Genomic DNA, 20472 nt, shown 5'->3' with positions numbered 1-20472 from the left:
TTATTAATGAAGTCCTTACCTTGAAGTTCCACAAGAACTAGAAACACAACTTTAGGCTGTGACCCAAAGATTTCTCTGTACATTTACCTTTTTGGTGGGGAATGCAGAATGTAAATTTAGAGTGTCTGTATCAGGCACATTTTTGTGTCAGTTTAATTTTCATATACCTCAAAAAGTTCTTCCACTACAAAAAAAAAAAAAATTAAACATCAAGCTTACCTCCAGAATTGCCTTCAGTGCTGAAAGAAGCTAAGTAAGACTATTACTGAAGATCATTCTGGGAAGCCAGGGAATATCTAATACAGGAACCCAGAGTATGGATAGCTAACAGTTGTCACCAGGATCCTTCTCTTAGCTTCTGCTTCCACTCCAGAGCTAAACCAGGAAAATATGCTGCTTGGCTTGACTTCACTTAGAGCACTGCAAAGCATTGGAACCTGACAGCAGCATTAGAACCAATTCAGTTGTACTTTACTAAATTTTTCACTTCAATAAAGCTTAATAACTCACTAGATTGCATTTTAAAAATTGAAAGGATACTTGCAGGTAAAAGAGCATCAACACTAAAAAGAGACAGGCACCATCGGTCTCTCAGCTTCCCATTTCTGCACTGGCCCAGTCCTTGTGATCAGTTTGTGCTGGCACAGACAGAGGACAGACACAAGGATGAGCAGAGGGATGGAGCCCCTCTCCTATGCAGACAGGCTGAGAGAGTTGGGGTTGTTCAGCTTGTGGAAGAGAAGGTTCCAGAGAGACCCTATAAAAGCTTACCAGTTCCTAAAGGGGAAGGGGGCCTACAAGAGAGCTGAAGAGGGACTTTCGAGAAAGGCATGTAGTGACAGGACAAGGGAGAATGGCTTTAAACTGAAAGAGAGTAGGTTTGGATTAGACATTAGAAAGAAATTCTTCATTGTGAGGCAGTGAAGGCACTGGAACAGGTAGCCCAGAGAAGTTGTGGATGCCTCATCCTTGTCAATGCTCGGGGCTGGATTGGACAGGGCTTTGAGCAACTTGGTCTAGAGGATGGGGAGTTGGATGTTGATGGTGTCTGAGGCCCCTTCCATCACAAACTGCTCTATCATTTGTGTGGTTCTGCATTGTAAAAGGCCAGGGAGAGGATTGGGGTTAAAACTAATCCAGACTGATACATCCACGTGGTTCATCTAGAAACTCTATGAACACTTGCTGCCAGAACAAAAGGATGGTGCAGGTGAGGACTCAGATAAAATACAGGTTGGAGGAAATATTTTTAGTATATCCTTCTTGCTACTTATCTCAGAGTGTTTCTCAGCTCCTGGTGACAGATTGATTCCCCCACAGACACCAGACTGTGCTCACTCAACAGCTTCACACTTTGACACTTAATCCACTGCTTCAAAGAGAGCAGCTACTTTTCCTTGTATAAAGATCAGGTTAAGCTGATTTACTTGAAAAATCAAAACTTTTTCATACTTTTCTATATTTCCCTAGTGCTGCCCTGACCCACACAAAGGACATTCACAGGCAGGCCCCAAGTAGGTAATGATGCATCTTCAGAGAACTTCCCTTTCCAATAAAGTCCTCTTGAGCACTGACCACTCATTCTAACACATCTGAACTTACATGTGCTGAAATAACCTGGTTCTTGTTCACCTCTACCACCAGACTTAATTCACATAATTTTGTGTAAGTGAACCATTTCCATCACTTACTGCTCCATGACTTTTCTCACTAATTCAAATAGTGACTTTTCTTTTAGGTTTCAAGTAAAATACTAAGCTAAGAACTATCTCCATATAACCTCACTAGATTGTAATTTATTTTGCTAACCTTTCCTAGCAAATACAATTTTTGTATTAGTAGTTCACTCATGCTGAATTTACCACTGTTGAAGAGCAGTAATTTTTTAATTGGTGCCACTAAGTCAAATGCTTTCTAGAAGAGTGTGAGCACAGTTGCCACCTGTATCAAGCAGACTTGTAGTCCTTGTAGTCCTTCAAAACAGTTACAATCTCATTTGACAAGACCTAATTGCTATGAAATCATGTTGGTTAACATTAAGTGCATTGTCAGCATTAAAATCTCTGTTGAAGTCCATTATCAGCTGACCTGTTACTTTTTTGAGGCTCTGTGCCTCAATAGTTGTCTTATATTACTTTTCCCAAATCCCATATCTCACCTGCTACAGCAGGAGCAGATCATACCCTCAATTCTCTGGAATTTCTCAGATTTTCATTCAAAATCAACATCTTGGTACAGACAGATTTGTTAAGAAACTCTTGGGATAACCTGTTTCAACCTACTAACATAAAAATCACAGAATCAGACAATGTTTTGGGTTGGAAGGGACCTTAAAGACCACCTGCTTCCAATCCCCCTGCTGTAGATAGGGACGTCTTCCACTTAGACCAGGTTTCTCAGGGCCCCATCCAACCCAGCCTTGAGCACTTCCAAGGATGGGGCATCTGCCTCATCTTTGGGTAATCTGCTTTAGTGCTTTACTACCCTCACAGTAAAGAATTTCCCCCTAACATCTGTTTCTTCCTTGCTTTTTTGGTAAATGTTGACTACAGAGTACCTGTATAACAACAGGACATTATATCACATATAGGAGCACCAAGAAATTCTGAATATCTGAAGATTATAAAGTGCCTAAGCTTCAAACAAGACTCAAGAAAGACAGCATGATTTTCACTGATGCTGCAAGCCCAGCACGCTGAATGTTGGAGACATCTGGTCTCATGGATGGAAAATAAGTTTTCCAGGCATTCAGATGTAGCCAAAAGATTCTTTGCATAAAGCAGAAGGAAGAATCCTCCAATCTCAGTTTGTCCTGCAAATTTCTAAACCGACCCATGCTATTTAAGAACTGGGGTTTTTCATGTGTTGTGTTTTTTTCCCTTGCTAACATTTATTCAGCTCAAATATGACAAATATATTGGAAGAAATTCTCACTGTGAAAGATGCAATATGCTATTCCTTCTGAAAATAAGCAGTTGTTGCTGGTACCTTGCAAAGAACAGCAACAATCAAGAAATAAAATGAACAGGGAAAAAGCTGTTCTTTAAATTTCATTTTAAGCCAATATTCAGTGTACAAAATCAGACTTAGTGGAGCATGAAATTCTTGTCCGAGTCACTGATTTAGGAAAATAATCAAAAAGTGTTTCATGGCTTCATCAAAACATATATTTTCCAATAATAAGGAGACAATTTTGAAGGGTGAATCCACATTTGAAAAATTTCTTTCTGCACTAAAAATACCATCTATTTTGCAAGCTTTTGATGAATGCCTCTAAAACATGAGTTTACAGAAATACACAAATACCTTTATGCCACAACTCATGTATTTAAAATAATTAATTAGACACAACAGGGAAAACTAAAAAGGATTTTTTCACAGGAGATATGTTTAAAATGTAAATAATTTCTTCTTCCTTCACAGAGATAATTTGTGCTGCACCTTGGATAGCCCAATATATTCAACTGTTATTTTATCTTAATTTATCCAGACAGTGTCTGCCCCAAGGGAAATATTTGAACTTTCCAGCCTTCACACATTGCAGCAATGGGAAAATATTAGCAATACAACCCATGCTGCTGAAACAGGTTCCTCTCTCCAGTTAAATAATACCCATTCCAGTCATCCTAACTGAGTTTTATGGGAAAAAAAAGCTTGATAGAGTTTGCAGTATTTAATGATAAATGCTTGAGTAGTATAAAAATTAATTCGTTAGAAAAAATATAGAGTACTCACAAACCACAAAGGAATTGAAGCTGTTTGTTAAGCAAATTTGGAATTCACCCTTGAATTTGAGTTTCTTTAACCAAAATTTTATTTCAATTGAGCTGACATTTTGTCCCCAGCTCACTGGGTGCATACACAGGCTTAGCTAGAAAGATGTTTCACTACAGATGCGCATTCTTGTGGGTAAAAACCCCACCCCCACCATATTTTGTTTTCACAATACAACATGAAAAAAGTATAAAACCCACTCAATGGCTTAAAGCAACAAGACCACCACTGAATATTTTTTATGGTAAGTAAATCTGTCTGGATTTTAAGTTTTTTAAATTCTGGAGTTCAGAAAGAAACACCTTCCAAAAAAAAAAAAACAAACCCAAAAAACCCAAACCAGGGAAACTAGATAATTTTTCTACACAACTAACTGACACTTGAGTTCAAAGTTTTGTTTTGTAAGACAATCAGTATTTGTACTGGAAAAAAAAGATAAAATATAATTTTTTCTACCCCATCTTCACAATTGGAAATATTACTCCTCAGTTAGAGCACAGCCATATAAACATTTGTTTTGGCATTTGACTTAACTGTGGGGCAGAAATATCCAGGAGGGATGATGGAAAAATTAGCAAGAGAAGAAAAAACTTTTTCAAAGTAGATCAGCTGCCAAAAAAAACAACAACTTGTTCCAGCAGTGACTGATATGTTTTAAGAGATTCTTGATCTCTGCCCTTCAAAATGCTTTTTTACACCTCTGGATACTTCTGTCTTCTACTACTACATCTCTGGATATTTCTGTCTTCTTGGTCTCTCAGGGTTGTCGACCTACAACACGAGGGAAGAGAAATAAACATAAATGGAAGTCTTCAACACAATGCAAGCTGATCTGATTATTGTTCATGAAGAGAACAGTCCAAGTGCCATTTTGGACAGCCACCTCATATTTGAAGGACCTGAATGGAACTAAATTGCTACTCAGGTAAATGAGCCATACAAATAAGCAGCATACTGTATCTGCCCCTGGTGTGGGTGCCAGCGAGGCAGACATGTGAGGTACATGCAATCTGCATGTGATTTAACATTTCTTTTAATGTCAGTGGATCAGAGTAGAAGTGACCTTTGGATTAAACCATCTACATCCCATACCATTAACTGCCCAAGTCCCAAACTGTATCCAGTAACTATTGAGATCAATTAGAACATTTGTGAGAAAATCTCAAATACTTCAAACTAAAGCAGATGTCTAGAGTTTAGATGCTCTTTACTTCATCTGTCTCATAACCAGAATTATTAGTTTCCTTTTTTTGGGGGGAATAGGAAGAGATTTGACAGAGACTTATCCAGTGTGCCCAGCAATATAAAGACAGCATCAGAATTCATGCATAAAGTAAAACCTGAAAGCTTAATAATGCTTTATTATGATTTCCCAGTCAAGCTGGTAATCTGTATGACCTCCAAGTCATTCTGCTTCTGTTTCCAACCAAAAGCTAAACTATGCATCAAAATCTGAAAATGTTTTATTTCATACTGGAGATACAGACAGCTGAAATTCAATTTTACTATTCCTGAAACTTGTTTTACTGTTTTCTCCAACTACTTCCTCTCCAATACTCATAGCAGCCAAACCCTGGGACATGACATTCTTTGTAGTACAGCATGCTCCCAGTTTAAGGTGTAAAACAAAGGTAATGACAGAAGAAATTCAGTGTGTGACACTTGTGTGTGTGTATGTACATATATATATATATAAAAATTCTTACTTTGTTATTATTTCAATGCAGAAGGTTTAAGATACTGAAGGGCTAGTAATTGGTTACAGATTTATGACTGGTTTGCAGTTTTCAGTAACAGCACAATATGCAAATCTCTGAGCTGTATGAGTCACTACAACTCAAAGAATATACCTTCTGACAAAAGCAGCCACCTCAACTTCTCATTTTATGCAGCTTATAGAAAAATTTCAGATGTGACCCAGTTATGTCATAACCATTTTCATATTGTGATCCTCTGAAAAGTAACTCTACAAAAAAAGCACCTTCTTACTCATCAGATCTACTCCCTGTAGATAGTCAGGACAAGATCTGCTGACTTGGTTACAAAAATAAAGGCACTACTACTTATTAAAATTTCTACTAACCTTGCAAAACTAACATAGCTGAGGAGCCAAGGGAGATAAATTCTTTTGCAATTTCAGTGGAAAAAATTATTTTACAGTGCAGTACAGCTTTAAAAGAGCTCATCAAAGATTTTGAGTGGGATCAACCAAGAGCAAACACATAGCTTTGCCTGCAGAAACATTTTAACTAAGAGATACATACAATAAGACATAAATTTAGCATTTTGTTAGGGATTAGGTCACCATTGCTCATTGGAAAGGAATTGTTTTACATTAAAATCAAGCATTCTTTATATAGAAATCAACAGAACCCTGAAGAAGTAATTTTCCATTCAAATTGTCTATTATTCACATTTTTCTACTTCTCAGATTTGCCTTCTCGATTGAAATTTCAACAAGACACTTGGATACTATTCTACAAATCCTGAAACATGACTCTGATTTTTACTTGCTACTGCTATTTCCTGTTCCAGTTCCTTGGTTTGATTCTACCAAGACTCCGAGCACAGCAAACCAACATGCCAAACCAATATGCCAACACCAGCAAAAGCTGTGCTGCCATATCTCCATAAAATCTGAGATTGGCTTAAACTTAAGAAAATTTACAGCAGGGATAGGGGAATTTACTTTGGGGGAAGAGTGGAAACAATTGACACTTGAAAGATAAACAGGCCCCAAAAACATCTGAGCAGCAAAGTGTAAACTTTAAAAGTCCAGGGGAAAAAAAATCTTCTCACCATCTTCCTGAAAGTGAGCTGTACTTACTTTCACCTTGTTTCTGCATGTGAACAGAAATCCCTTTTTGTCATGGTCTAATCCCAGCTGCCAACTAAGCACCATACATTCAGCAGCTTGCTTTACCCCCAGCACGATGAGGGAAGAGAACTGGGAGGGAAAATGTGAGCAAACTCATGGCCTGGGAACACTCATGGGGTTTCATTGTGATGAAAAGAAAAATAACACAGAGAAATAAAATCCAAGAGAGGCAAGTAGAGCAAATTAAAGCAATTGCTCACCACCATCCAACCAGGCAGTGGTCCTGCAGCCAACCTTGGCCCTGATTTTAGTGCTGGGCATGATGCCATATTATTGTATTTACAGGGACCCCTGTGGCAGAGAGGAATGATGAATCTGACTCCATGTTCTCAGAAGGCTAATTTATTACTTTATGATACTATATGATACTATATTATATTAAAGAATACTATTCTCTACTATACTAAAGAATACAAAAAGGATACTTACACAATGCTAAAAAGATAATAATGAAAACTTGTGACTCTTTCCAGCGTCTCGACACAGCTTGGCCCTGATTGGCCAGAGAGTCAAAACTACTCACACCACAATCCAATGAAAGAATCAACTGTGGGTAAACAATCTCCAAACACATTCCAGACGAGCAAAACACAGGAGAAGCAAATGAGATAAGAACTGTTTTCCTTTTTCTCTGATGCTTCTCACCTTCCCAGGAGAAAAACCCTGGGTGAATGGATTTTCCAGAGAATATGGATGCCACTCTGTGTGGTGTGGCATGTCCTTTGGTCAGTGGGGCTCAACCCACTGTGCAACACCAACCTCCCTGCTGGCGGGGCAGTGTGAGCAGCAGAGAAAGCCTTGACTGTAAGTGCTGCTCATCAATGCAGAATGCATCCCTGTTCCCTGCACAAATCCAAAACCCAGCCCCATACTAGGGAAAATTAACTCTGTCCCAGCCAAAACCAACACTTTTCTATCCAGCAACCTTACCAAGTACTCAGTTACTCCCATCTCAGACTTTTCCTTCCTTTCTGTCAAGTTATTCTGTGTCACATTTCCCCACTTTTCTTCGGAACATGTATGCTTCTACCATGTCTACCTCACTTCTGTAGCTCCTGAACATCTCGTTCATTTTTATCCTTTCAAAATAAAGCCCAACTAGTGCAAAAATCTTGGTGACTTCAATCTTATGTGCTACTAGAGATTTTTCATGGAGCACCTGCTTTGCTATATGTAACACCAGATACATTACAAGACCAGAAAGACACTGAAGTAATAAAAGAAGGGAATCTGGGAACCTGGAAAATGTCCCAAAGAAGAAAATCACATTATTACTAGCATTAAGCAATTCTGAAAAACATACATTTGTTTTAAAAAAACCCACTCTTTTCACTTTTTTTTTCTCTAAATTCATGAGACATTCTCAATTTATGCTTTTTATTTATTTTTCTTTTTTTTGCAAATGAAGCAAGAAAATGCATTTTCACAAGATCTGAGAAATATTAGGAATTCAACTGGAAAAAGTGAGTTTGAAGTAACAAGTGTGTGAGTACTTCAAGCTGCTCCCACTGTGTCCCAGAACAAAATGGAAATGAGATATTAAAAGTGTACAAAAACCTTGGCAAGCATGAATTTCACTTAGATTTTCTTTGCTGTCAGAAGAGTATCTGTATATTATCTAAATATAGATCTATCTAAATCTATATATAAACATACAAAATATCACAGAGAACCACATTCTTCATTATCCTTTAATCTTGAGCTGGCTTGGGAGTCACCTTCTCTAGGGGTGCACTCCTGAGATTAGGCATGAGGCTTAAACCAACATTTTCAGTCAGGTTTAGTGAACAAGCCGTGGGGAAATACCATGTTCCCTCCAGAAATATTAAGGAGGCATATTCTTCATACCAGAAGCTCTTAAATAATAATAAATTTCAGAAAATAACACATTGTCTGAAATCTAACCTTACTCAGCCATCAAAAATTAAACCAATCTTGATACTAGCATTACATATACATAAGTGTCTCACCATCCTCTCAATTCCATGGCCTACTTTCCCCCAGAGTCTCAGGTAAAGGCTGCAAATGATCCTCTCCATGGCAAACCTTCCTGATAGTGCACCTCTCAAGAGGAATGCAGCCACAGAATGAGTGCTGGGAGCTGTGTTCCACTCTGCTCCCTCTCCCCATTGTGTAACGTGGATCATGCCCCACCTTGGATTAGGACCTTGGTGGGAATGGATGTCACACTGCACTGGTGACATCTGCACACAGCTGCCTCTCAATGAGGCCATTTGAATCTAGGGAATGGGATACAGCAAGTGAAATATGGCGAGGTTAGGAGCACAGCATCTTCCCTGCACACCGCAGAATGTCTTGTCCTCACCTGAAAACTTCCTGCCTTGAAACATCTAGACAGGAGCCCCATCTTTCCAATAGGGACTTGATGGCCCCACCACACAGCTCAAGTACAAGTAGAGGACACAGCTGAGGCTGCTGAGGGACCCCATAAATTCACCCACACCACACTGCACAGCCCATGTCTGACTTTTTCAATGGCCAACCTCTCAGAAACCTCCTACAGGAGAGAAGTCAAACAGCCACAACCCTTGCTACCATCTATGCTCGGACACACAGCAGCCACATCCAAACTGCCTGCAGGCAACACTGATTCTCTTCTGCATGTCCTCCTATTTTCCCCTCCCTTTGACATGACTTGGATCATTAACTCCAAAAGTTTTACACTGAGATTCTGGGGATGCATTTACAGCATCATTTAGCTTTGGATTTTCCAAGTTTCCAAAGTCAACTGTGGTATAAGCTAGTTTTTTTTTAAGATGTTTTGTGCATACAGGGTTTTATTTGAAAGACAGGACAGTGAATGAGGAAAACTGTCATTACCTATGTCATTAACACACTTCAACTCAATTTTAAAAGCTATTAATAAGTGCTTATGATAAATTCCCCATGTAATTAGCAGAAACCTTGAGAGAATTTATGAGTTGCAGTAGAGGTAGCACGCAGACAACTGAAAGAATTTGGACAGAATCCTTCCTTTTAAATCCCCCCACTCTCCAGCATAGCATGGCCATCTCCAAACCACCTACTGGAAACAGTCCCAAGCTGATTGATGCTAATTCCTCAAACTTTGCCAAGCAATTGTGTGGCATAGGCTGAAACTATGGTAGAGAATTCAATACCAGAGATGTAGTTTCAGAGCCCAGGAATATAACCTGGCACTGTTTAATTATTATCCCTAGGAGTAATTAACTTAATGAGGGAAGTAAATTCCTTGAGCAGAGTGAATCAAGCCAAGATTTTTAGACTATGTGGTCTATGGTATGTGTCTGCAGGGAGAAAAGCTTCTCAACAATGACTAGTGGCAGAGCGTTTTCTCTGGATTTTAGCATAAAAGGGCAAATATTTTTTCTCCACAAATAATATACCTAATTACACAACTCATCTTCTTCATCCAAAGAGCTAAAACTCTCACCTAGACTCCATAAACATTATGTCTCAATTTACTGATTAATTTTTTTCTTATTTTCAGATCTTGATAAATGTGACCTACACCCTCTCATCCAGGGAACTTCAGGAAACAGAATTTCTTAAGTTAACTGTTTCAGCTAAATCACATTTTGAATTAATTATCCAGGACCTCTTTTCCTTTTCACATCAACCAAGCAGTTGTCTTTACCTGTGAAGCAGAATCATGTCTATGGCTTCTCAGTCAGCAGTGAAAAGACAGAACATCTCTGAGCAGCCTTTCATTTCAGATCCAGTTATCCACCAACTGGATTATCAAACAGAGTTCTGTTTTTTCTTCATCCTTTGGAGGAATTGTGGTCAGCATCTGTCCCAATGTTCTCTAAAACACTTCTTAAAATGCTCTTTACTGAGTCAGAAGCAGTGAAGTCTCAGTGACCAGAACTTACTGTTATGCTAACCAATGTCACTTCATTTTTTTTCTTTCTGTCTTCCAGTCTGCTGTGATTTAGGGTTTTCCCTTTTGTTTATTTCTCCCAGGGGATTTTCTCCCAAATGTTGCAAAGCGACAATAACACCAATACTTAAGAGAGACAAAAGCAGTTGTCACAGGAAGGGGGCAGCCAGGTTCTCTCTCACCCGGGGAGTTCTCTTGGAGGGGCAGATACCCAGATTTGGGCTGGAAGGAAAGGGGCTGGGGCAGCTCCTGGTGCTCTTGCTCCCTTGCCATTTGGAGGGGGAACAGCTGAGTCGCTGTGGGGAGATTATGGCACCACTGCTGGGCTCCATCTCCTGCTGCCTTCTTCAACGGGAGCGAAGCTCTGCTTGTGGGAGCAGTCATTGCATTGGAACCTTATTAAAAAAGGACCTTTCCACCATCTGCTCGGGTGCCTCAGGGGAAACCCACAAAACCTTTCAACCCCCAAGGAAGCCTCTCCTGGCCGTGTCCTGGAGCTGAGCTGCCGCTGTCCAGCCCTGCTGTTTCCCGGCCACTGCTCTGGGGCTTTTGCTACACTGTAGCCACACACCCCGTGCCTGCTGGGACACCCCACAGTTCCTGCCACAGCTGCGGAGTTTCTGCCACAGGCCATTTCTGCCCTCCAGCCCATCCATCCGCTGTCACCGCGTGAGGGGGACGCGGCCGGCCTGGCGCCGCAGCGCCCCCTGCAGGCGGGGCAGTCACCGCTCCTGCCCTGCCCGGAGCCGCCAGCGCCCCTACCGGCCGTGGCCGGAACTGCACCGAGGGCAGAGCGCTGCAAGAGCAGGAGGAGATTCATCGGGCTGTTCGCTCTTGTTTGTATTTGCTGTTTATCTGCCTTGGTGTACGTACTCAAAATAGTAAAGAACTGTGATTCCTCTTCCCATATCTCTGTCTGTAAGCCCCTTAATTTCAAAGTTATATATTTGAAGGGAAGGGGGTCATATTCTCCATTTCAAGGGTGGTTCCTGCCTTTCTTAGCAGATACATGTCTTTCAATCCTAGATACAGTCCTTCACTGTATCATTTCTGGTCCTTATTGTAAACAATGCATTGTTTCACTGAAGTGAGCTCTCAGGGCCTCTGCCACAGAGCTTCCTCTCTCAAAGTTTTGGAGGGCGCAGCCTCCTTTTATCCTAATTCCCGGTAACATGTTGCCCTCTTCCTTTCCCCATTGGCCGAGGTACTAGGAAGGTACAGCCTTCCCAAACCACCTGCCACGTATTCCCCCCTTGAACCTACTGTTTTACCCCAAAATTCAGAAGTTCAGGCTTGTGCAGACCTTTGTCGGTTTCAGAAGCCAAGCCGTCTGGGCTCTTTAACAAACCTACAGTCCAAAGTTAGTAGAGATATTAAAAACTCATTTCAAAGATGTTAACACCCATAGCTTCACCCAAATTATTTGTAAAGACATTAGCTTTCCTCTCAAGACTAAACTTTGTATTCCATGAAATGCTGTAACACAGATACAGCAAAAGCCACGATAACATTGCAAGTATTGTCATACGAGCAGCAAGTTATTCCTCAGTGAGCTATGTTGAACATCCAGGACTTTGATAAATAACAAAAATGAGTGTACATAACAATTAAAAACTGAGCATTTTGCTTCTTGATGATGAGACAAGTCTTTCCAAGCAAAGTGTAATTGGAAATGGCTGGTCATAGCCGAACTACCTTTAGAGTAATTATTTGCAAGTTACGGCAAAAATGACATGAGTTTTGCATGAAAATATGCATTTAATTTCTAGATACCTCAGTTAATGTTTTATGTCACAGCAACCAGGTTAACTTGGATGCTAAAATGAAGCATCAATTCAGGTGGCATCTCAGTAAATACATGCAACCTCAGGCAGAGATTTACTATTGATATTTGGTATAATGACGTTCTTCCCTCTGCCCGCAACTTCCAGGTGTGAAAAACACCAATCACTTTTTAAAATTTTAAAAACTTAATAGTAATAAAATGGTTATAAAAATAGTAATACAATTAGAGTACTAATAATTTGGACAATTTGAATTAGGACAATATGAGACAATAGAGGCAAAGAGTTATGGACGTCCAGGTACCTTTTTCTGGGCAGCACAAGCCTGAAAAAGAACACACGTTAACAAAGGATTAACTCTTAAAAACAACAGCCTGTTGCATATTCATACATCTCATACATGGTGCATAAATTCCATTCAAATACAGGATTCTGTCTGGTCAGTGTCAGCTTCTTTCTCGGAATTCTAACAGTGCCTTCGAGGCAAAAATAAGTTCGTTTCTCCTGATAACGGGGCAATAAATTCTCTTTCTCTGAAAGATTTAGGTGTGCTGTGGCTGCTATCTTGCTGTGAGTCCTTTCTTTAAAAAAAGAATCTTACATAGCAGAGTTTCTATTTTAACAATTTTTTATAACCAAAAACTATATTTAACACACTACTTAAGAGAATTAATACAGCATTACTTTCTAACACAACACATATAATATTCATTTTAATATTTGCGAAAAGCCAATCATAAAATATGCCTTTTTCACACAGGCAATGATAACATTTCGGCGGAAAGGCTGATAGCGACCAGCAGCTTTCCCAGCCCCACTCCCCATGGCTCCCCTGGCGCACACGCCGGCCCGCTACGCTTTCGGTAGGGTCTGGAACCATCAGGGGCAGCGAAGAAGCGACGGCCACCGGTGGGCAGGCAGGGCCAGCCGGGGGGGCGGGCAGGGCCAGCAGGCCGCGCGGACCGGCACGGAAGAGCTCCCGGGGGTGCCCGGCAGGGCCAGCAGGCCCCGCGGACCGGCACGGAAGAGCTCCCGGGAGCGCCCTTCGGCAAACCCGCCGCTTCCCGCCGCTTCCTCCCGCGCGCCCGCCTTCCGCCGGGGCCGCTCCCGGTTGGCTGCCGGGCGGCCCAACCCGGGCCTGCGTGGAACGGCCCATCGGCGGCACGGGGTGGAAATTAGCAGAGCGCTGGCACCTTAGCGGGCTCTTTCCGCGGCCGCGCTTAGCGCCTCCCCCCTTAGCGGAATGGTTCGCTCCCATCACGTGGGGCTGACGGCGGCGCGGCGCCGGCGCGCGGCTCACGTGCTGCGGGCGGTCATGGCCGCGCTGCTGAGCTCCGCCGGGCGCCTCCGGGCGCTGCGCCCTCGCCTCCCGCCGCTGCTCCCGCCGCTGCTCCGTCCGCCCGCCGCCCCCGCCCCACCGCCCGGCCCCGCCAGGTGAGGACCCGCCCCGCCGCGCCGCCTGGTAGGGTTGGCGGGGTTGGCTGAGGCTGTGCGCCGCACCGCGCCGCACGCCCAAGGGCACTGCCGGCCATGCCTCCGGGCCCTGCGGCGCCGCCCGCCGTGGCTGCCCCGGGGGCTCTGAGGCAGCGCTCGGCCCGGGCCGGCCCGGTGGCCTCACCGCGTGTGCGCGGCCTCGGGGTGAGCGCAGGGCAAAGGCCGCGCCGGAGCCCCGCTGCCCTCAGGCTGGGCGGCCTGGGCTGGCCGCGCTTCCCGCCGCGCTGCGCTCCCAGCAGAGCCCTGACCGCCGGGGACGCGGCCGTGGGAGGGGGGGATCGCGGCTGTGGTGGGAGCCACACGGCTGGGGGGGGACACAGCTGGGGGGGACACGCCGAGGGAAGGGGGCGTGGAGGAAGAGGGGAAGACCAGAGAAGCTAAGCAGCGATGGAGCGGAGTTACTGTCCCTTGAGGCGCTCAAGAAACGACTGGACGTGGCACTTGGTGTACTGGTTATAGAAGGTGGCGATCGGTCACACGTCAGACTTGATCTTGGAGGTTTTTGCACCCTGAGGCGGTGATTCTGTGACCGACTCTGGGTACCTGCACAGTTGGAATCGGGGATTCCTCTTCGGGCCCTCCGACTCTGCTGTGTCTCCTGTGAGGAGGCACGGCGAAATTTCTTTGCCATGGTTTTCTCTCCCCTCTGTCACAAAGGTAGGGTGGAAAACAGCCTGTGCTACCTGTGTGCATCCCTATTGCAGGTTTGACAGCACTTACGTGTGGTTAGTGCTCTGCAGGAAGCTTAGAGACACCAGCCTTCATTAACGCGACTTCAGACACATACAGATTTATGAGCTGATATAAGGGCTTGTTGTTCTGCCTCTTGTGTCATATTTCTGGTCCCCCTTCCAAGTTAATGTAGCTTAATTCCTGGTAAAAAACCATAACGGTGTTCTGCCATTGTAATTAGATAAGTATGTTCAGCAAAGGACTTGGTGAGTTCCAGAGCTCCTTCAGAAGAAGGAATGGGAAAAGACAAGACTCAGAAATGGAGAACTCCTAGAGGGAAGTGTCACTGTCAAAATATAGGCATTGTTGCTAATTTCCCTTCTTCTAGTGCTTATTAGTCTTAGTTTGGGGCTGTTTTATTGGTAGCCTCGCCAAAATCCTACTTAAAAAAAAAAGATGAATTTCTGTGGTCTTTAATCACTGATGTGTATCAGCTGCCAACAAATGCTAAAGTTCTTGTGAAAGATGGAGTAGGAAGGACCAGGAATATCTGATATATGGTTGGCAACAGAACCACACATTTAATTATCTACAAATTATTAATAAACCTTTCTTCTTTCTAGTAACTAAATTTTGTTTTACTGAACTGGAAGCTTAATTCCCTAAATTTGTTGCAAGAAATAATATTCACTGGAATTCATGTGTGACTTGGTGAAGGACTAACTTTTTATGACCCTAGAACTCCATTTCTAGGAAGAGCCTTAGAAGTGCTTTATGTGATGATATTTTGGTTCTTACAGCTGAGGTTTGGTTTCTTGGTTGTTTCCCTCCCCATACGTTTTTCTTACACCAAATTATACTTAATTTCAGTTATAAATTTGGTCATATGTGGGATAGTTCAGTGATCATGCTGAAAACTCTTTTGAAACTTTTTGTACATCCCTCTTGTTCCGTAATTTCATTCCTGAAATAAATTTTCACTTAAAATCTCCCTGTCACACTACTTTGTGTTTGGGCATCCTAGTGCACAAGTGATGATCTAGAGTCAAAGTGTAAAGCAAAGGTAATACTTACAAACTGATATTTTATGTATTAAGCATATGATCTTATGATCTAATTTAATTTTTTTACTTTAAGTGACTATTTATTGCCTTTTTTTTTTTTACTTAAACCCTAATTTCTGGAACTGGACCTCCTTTGAAGAACTAGACTGGCATATGGACAACATTTGAGCTTACTGTACTTGCTGTTCAGGTCTCAAGATTATTTTGAGAATGACATGCAGTCTGTTTGGAATAGTAGGGGAAGACACGCTCAGTTTTAAGATTCAATAAATAAACAGGAATAATCTGGCATTTTGCAAGAAAATTGTGTAAATAACTGTTTCCATGTGCTGTAGTCACTTTAACATTGAACATAATAAAGTCAGTTCAGAGGCAAGTCTCTGACTACTATTGCAATAATGGTTACAGAAAAGTTGCAAATCTGTGAACTTCTTTAGAGATGTGAAAGAGCAAGCATCACATTCAAGCTGAGGTTTTCTCAAAGCATCATGATTGCTTTGATTTTTAATCTAAACTTCTTGGAAAAATGAATTAGGATAGTAGATGGATGTTCTAATGGTTGAGCAGCATTTCATAGCAAGTCAGATTTAAGACACATTTACTGTTTCACTTGACCCACCTGTGCTATGAAATGTGAAATAACTTGAGCTACATCATCACTCTCCTGCCATGCAATTTCGTTGCAGATCAACTTCAGCAGACCAATACACCAAACTTCAGATCTGCAGGAGCACAGTTCAGCAGTGCCCTGATTTATGTGGTGCAAATGGCTTACTGGAACTTACAAAAGCTTCACTGGGGGAAAAATGCTTGAATTTGCTGTTAGTATCTGACTGTTAAGAATGGTGTAACAAACCTCTCCACTGACAAGTGTTCAGAGTATTTTTGAGTTCACATCAGGATATTTATTCTACATATTGTAGGTGATGTTACGGTTTGATGTTGCAGCTTTCTGCTGTGGGAAAGTCAGTGCTCAGAAATAGGGTCTTGGCTCCATTCTTCTGGCAGCCTCCTGTTGCTGGCCACCTTGGCTGGGCTGGCTCTAAATCAGGCAAGGAGAACAGTTAGGCTCCTAAAGCTTAGAGATCATGGAAGTATAGCTGAAGAGGAAAATCAAGGAGAATCTGTACAATAACAAAATGAAATCAAACTAGCAAACCTGCTCCAGTGTGGGCTCTTTTCTCTACAGGCCCAAAGGTCCTGCCAGGACTCTGCTCCTTCACGAGCTTGTCTCTGTTTTCAAAACTGAACTCAGCATAAATCCAAAAGACAGCCCCATACTTGCTACTTTGAAAAAAATGAACCCAGGCAAAACCAGCACAGAAGGTGCTTGTAAGAACTCTTGCCTTTGGATTCACTGCACTGTGTTTCAATTATGTTGGTAAGATGGGAGAGTGAATATCTCTTTAAAAAAGGTTTCAGACTGGGGAGATGGGTTCGATTAAGTCATAAATTAAAGACCCAAATGATTCATGGCTTACTGAATTGTGCATTTTCATTTTTTTATTTGTTTTAGATTAGCTGCAAGCAAGTTCTTTTTGGCTATTTACTGTCATAGTCAGCAATCCATTGCCAATGGACAGAAATGTAGAACTGAATGCTTAATGAAAGCATAGAACTGAATGCTTAATTACAATAGCAAAATAGATAGGAAGGGTCCTCAAATGCAGAGGAGGCATTGAGTAGACTTGCTTTCCATAATACTTTGCTGTAGTAAAGTTGCACAAGCTGTGCTGTTGTAATTAAGTGTTTTAGTGATGGTTATAAAATACCCAGATACTTTCCAAGAAATCACAGACTCTTAGAGGTGTTAAGGTTGGGAAAGGTCTCTGGGATTATCGAGTCCAGCAGTTGGCTGACACTGCCAGCTTCACCACTAAGCCACGTCCTAGAGTACCTCACCTGCCTGTCCTTTGAGCACTCCAGGGAAGGTGACTGACACTTCCTGGGCACCCTGTTCCAGTGCTTGACACCCTTTTCAGTGATGAAGTTTTTCCTGAGATCCTAAGTGCAGTACAAAAGGTTTTCTCTTTTACTTCTTGTGAATCACGTAAGGAATTTTTTAGATATTCTCCAAGAAACACAAAGTTTGGCCATCTGCACGGAAAGACATGAATTTTTCTCTCTGGCAAGATCCTGCTATATCTCATTAAAACAACTATATGTTAACCATGATTAACTGTATAAAAATGCCTGAACATTGTGCCTTTTTGTACAGCTGGTCATGGCTATCAACACAAATACTGTTTTAACAGTCGTGTGAATCATGCTGGGATATCAGGTGGTAAGTTTAGTGTTAGGTTTACTGAATTTAGTGTTAGATCTGGAGTGCTTTTATGTACACTAATGAATTCTAACTCACTTAAGTTTGCCATTATTCTGCTTCAGTGATGACTTTGAGAACTATTGCATGCAGGTTTTGCCTATTTAGTTTAGAAAAAACAAAATATTCAATACTTTCCATAGAAAAAGCACAGCAACTACCTTATTGTAGCTCTGATAAAGGGAGGCAAATGTCTCATATTTATAATTAAATGTGGTTATCTTCATATATTTATACAAATATATAAATAATGCATGAATAAATATATAGCTGAATATATAAATATAATTTAATGTTTGTAATTGGTCAAGTCTTATGGAAAGCAGCCCTTCTGCTGCTGCAAGGGGAAACATGAACATCACCTACTTTTTGGGTTTTGGGAAAGATGGGACTTTTTTACTCAGGCTGGTGTGTAAGATATGTTCCTATAGGAAATTAAAGGCAGTGCCTTAAATCTGCTCTGGCAGTGTGGAAGACATAAGTATGTGGGTACAGCACTGGGATTCCTGCTTAAACCCTTGTAAACAGAAGAATTTTACTGGTTGATTTAATGTAAATTTCTCCATGCACACTTCTTCTCTGCATCAGTTTTTGTGAGTTGATTCTCAGCTGCTTTCCCAGTGTTGTAAGCCAAACTGGAGGAGGAGTTGCCACATGTTTTGGGATTCCAACTGCACAGGTAACCTTTCCTCTGTGGGTGAGGGCTGCAGTTGTAGAGACAAAGCTGAAAATGGTGTAAAGGCTCCAATATCTCAATGCTGCTTGCAATCTTGTGATTGTGGGAGTTGGAGAGAGATTGTCATAGGGCTCAGTGTATCCTTTTGAGCTTCTCCCAAGTGTATTAGAGAGAAATTACATGTTTTGGGGAAGAACCACATTGCTCATTCAGACAGATCAGAAATTTACTGTGCAGCTTTATGTGCTTACAAATAAAGTGTTTCACATGGGGAAAAGCTTAAAATGCCATTTGGAGGCAATAGATGAAAGCAAATACTTGGTACTCATTGCAGCTCTCAGGGAAGTATATGTTTTGTTGTGTAGCATAGCATTTAAGTCTGGAAAAAGTGAATTAAAGTAATGGGGGAAATATAATTACATCATAAAACTGTGTAATCAAACATCTAGTTTGCAGGATCAGAAGTATCAAGGTCATGCATGATAGATTTTTTCCCCACTCCTAATGTTGCTTTAGAAACTTCCAAATGAGAAAGCTTGACTGAAGTATCCCATTCAAATATTTTGTTACAATTAATATTACAACGATTAGTTTTGGTTGTGTGATTCCTGGTGGATTAGGTTCAGTTGCTTCTGTGTTTGGAGAGTGGGATGGGCTAGACAAGTCCTTTAGGTCTTTTATACTTGGGTTTTTTTCCTGAATAAACACACCATGATGAAGAGATTGTCTGTATTTTAGCTATGTTCTTGAGAATTTGAAGTCTTTTTTCCTGTGTGACATTTCATGCTTAGCAATGCCTCATTTTCAGTACCCTCTGGGCTGCACTGCTTAGCAAGCTGTACCCCATCTTGAATTTCTGCATTTGTTTTGTCCAAAATACTCAACTTCTTGACTTCTGTATTGAAGCTATTATTGCACATGGATTGTGCCAGTCATTTCCTAGTTGGGCCAGGAGATAGCTTCACTTGGACTCCCCCACAATATTCCCAGTTCTGCAAGGAACCACATTTTAATTTTGTGTATGGATTTAAAATATTTTTGCACAACTACTGCATCCATGCTAGAAGTACATTGCATCTCCTTGCTTTGCTTGCAAGCAGGTTGTCCGGTAAAGTGGTGCCAGAAGCCTGTACATCAATCTGTATTTTTTTGTTAGGCTTCTGTTTCTCCCACAACTTCCATGGATTTTTCAGAGTAAATCCAAAGGATTGGAGTTTGAGTAAGATCCAGTAATTTGCCTTCAATATATCTTAATGTTTTCAGGAATTATTTAAGTCATTCTTCCATATTCTCACCTACACCCCCATCTTCTTGTTAAAATTAGTAATGATAGTTAAAATTTACAGATGGTTGCAATTAACATTTCTTGAAAGCCAAACAGTGTATGAGCTGTCATTTTTTTCCCTGTGAAGAGGTGATTTCTAAAGTCATCTTTATTAAATTTAGCAACCTTTCTTGCTGCCTTTTTAGGTCATTTCCTGAGAGAAATAGTTAACACGGCCTTCTTGATTTTTATCCTTGCTTTTTTTTTCTATTTGTCTTAATTGGATGTTGTTTTTCAACTTCTGAAAATTAAAGATTCCTGATGCATGGATAACTGCCTCGTTTTGTTAGTTTCTTTTTGTGTTTCTTAGGGACGTTGCCTCCTCTGTTCTCCTGCCGTTTGCCTGAAATCAAACCTAATGCTGTGTGCCTTGATTTGTTAAGTTTGTATCTTTTTTTGAAAGCTGACTTTCTGGTCTGCTCAATCTTTCATCTTATAAAATAGTGAGCTCTTTCTTGGTGTTTTTGGTTTATTTGTGGGCTTTTTTTTTTTTTTAAATTTTGAGTTCTTAGTTGATTTGTAGTGCTGCATACCAGATTCAAAACAGTAGATGCTGCAGCATCATTCACCTTTTGAAGCCATAGTTATTTTTAATAAATT

The 20472-nt window shown here is 41.4% G+C and overlaps 1 protein-coding gene across 1 annotated transcript in view; it reads left to right on the top strand.

The window, feature by feature from the left end:
- The first annotated feature begins 13547 nt into the window (after positions 1 to 13547).
- The window catches only part of LRPPRC (leucine rich pentatricopeptide repeat containing), an 87117-nt gene continuing 80192 nt past the window's right edge, over positions 13548 to 20472 (top strand). The window contains exon 1 of the mRNA XM_074537174.1: positions 13548 to 13753. Coding sequence (XP_074393275.1) covers positions 13563 to 13753 — 191 coding nt within the window. The 5' untranslated portion in view covers positions 13548 to 13562. The remainder of the gene's footprint in view (positions 13754 to 20472) is intronic.

This window comes from Zonotrichia albicollis, chromosome 3 (genome assembly GCF_047830755.1).
Source record: "Zonotrichia albicollis isolate bZonAlb1 chromosome 3, bZonAlb1.hap1, whole genome shotgun sequence".
Lineage (NCBI taxonomy): Eukaryota > Metazoa > Chordata > Aves > Passeriformes > Passerellidae > Zonotrichia > Zonotrichia albicollis.
The sequence above is the reverse complement of the archived record's forward strand: the minus strand, read 5'-3'. Positions and strand labels throughout refer to the sequence as shown.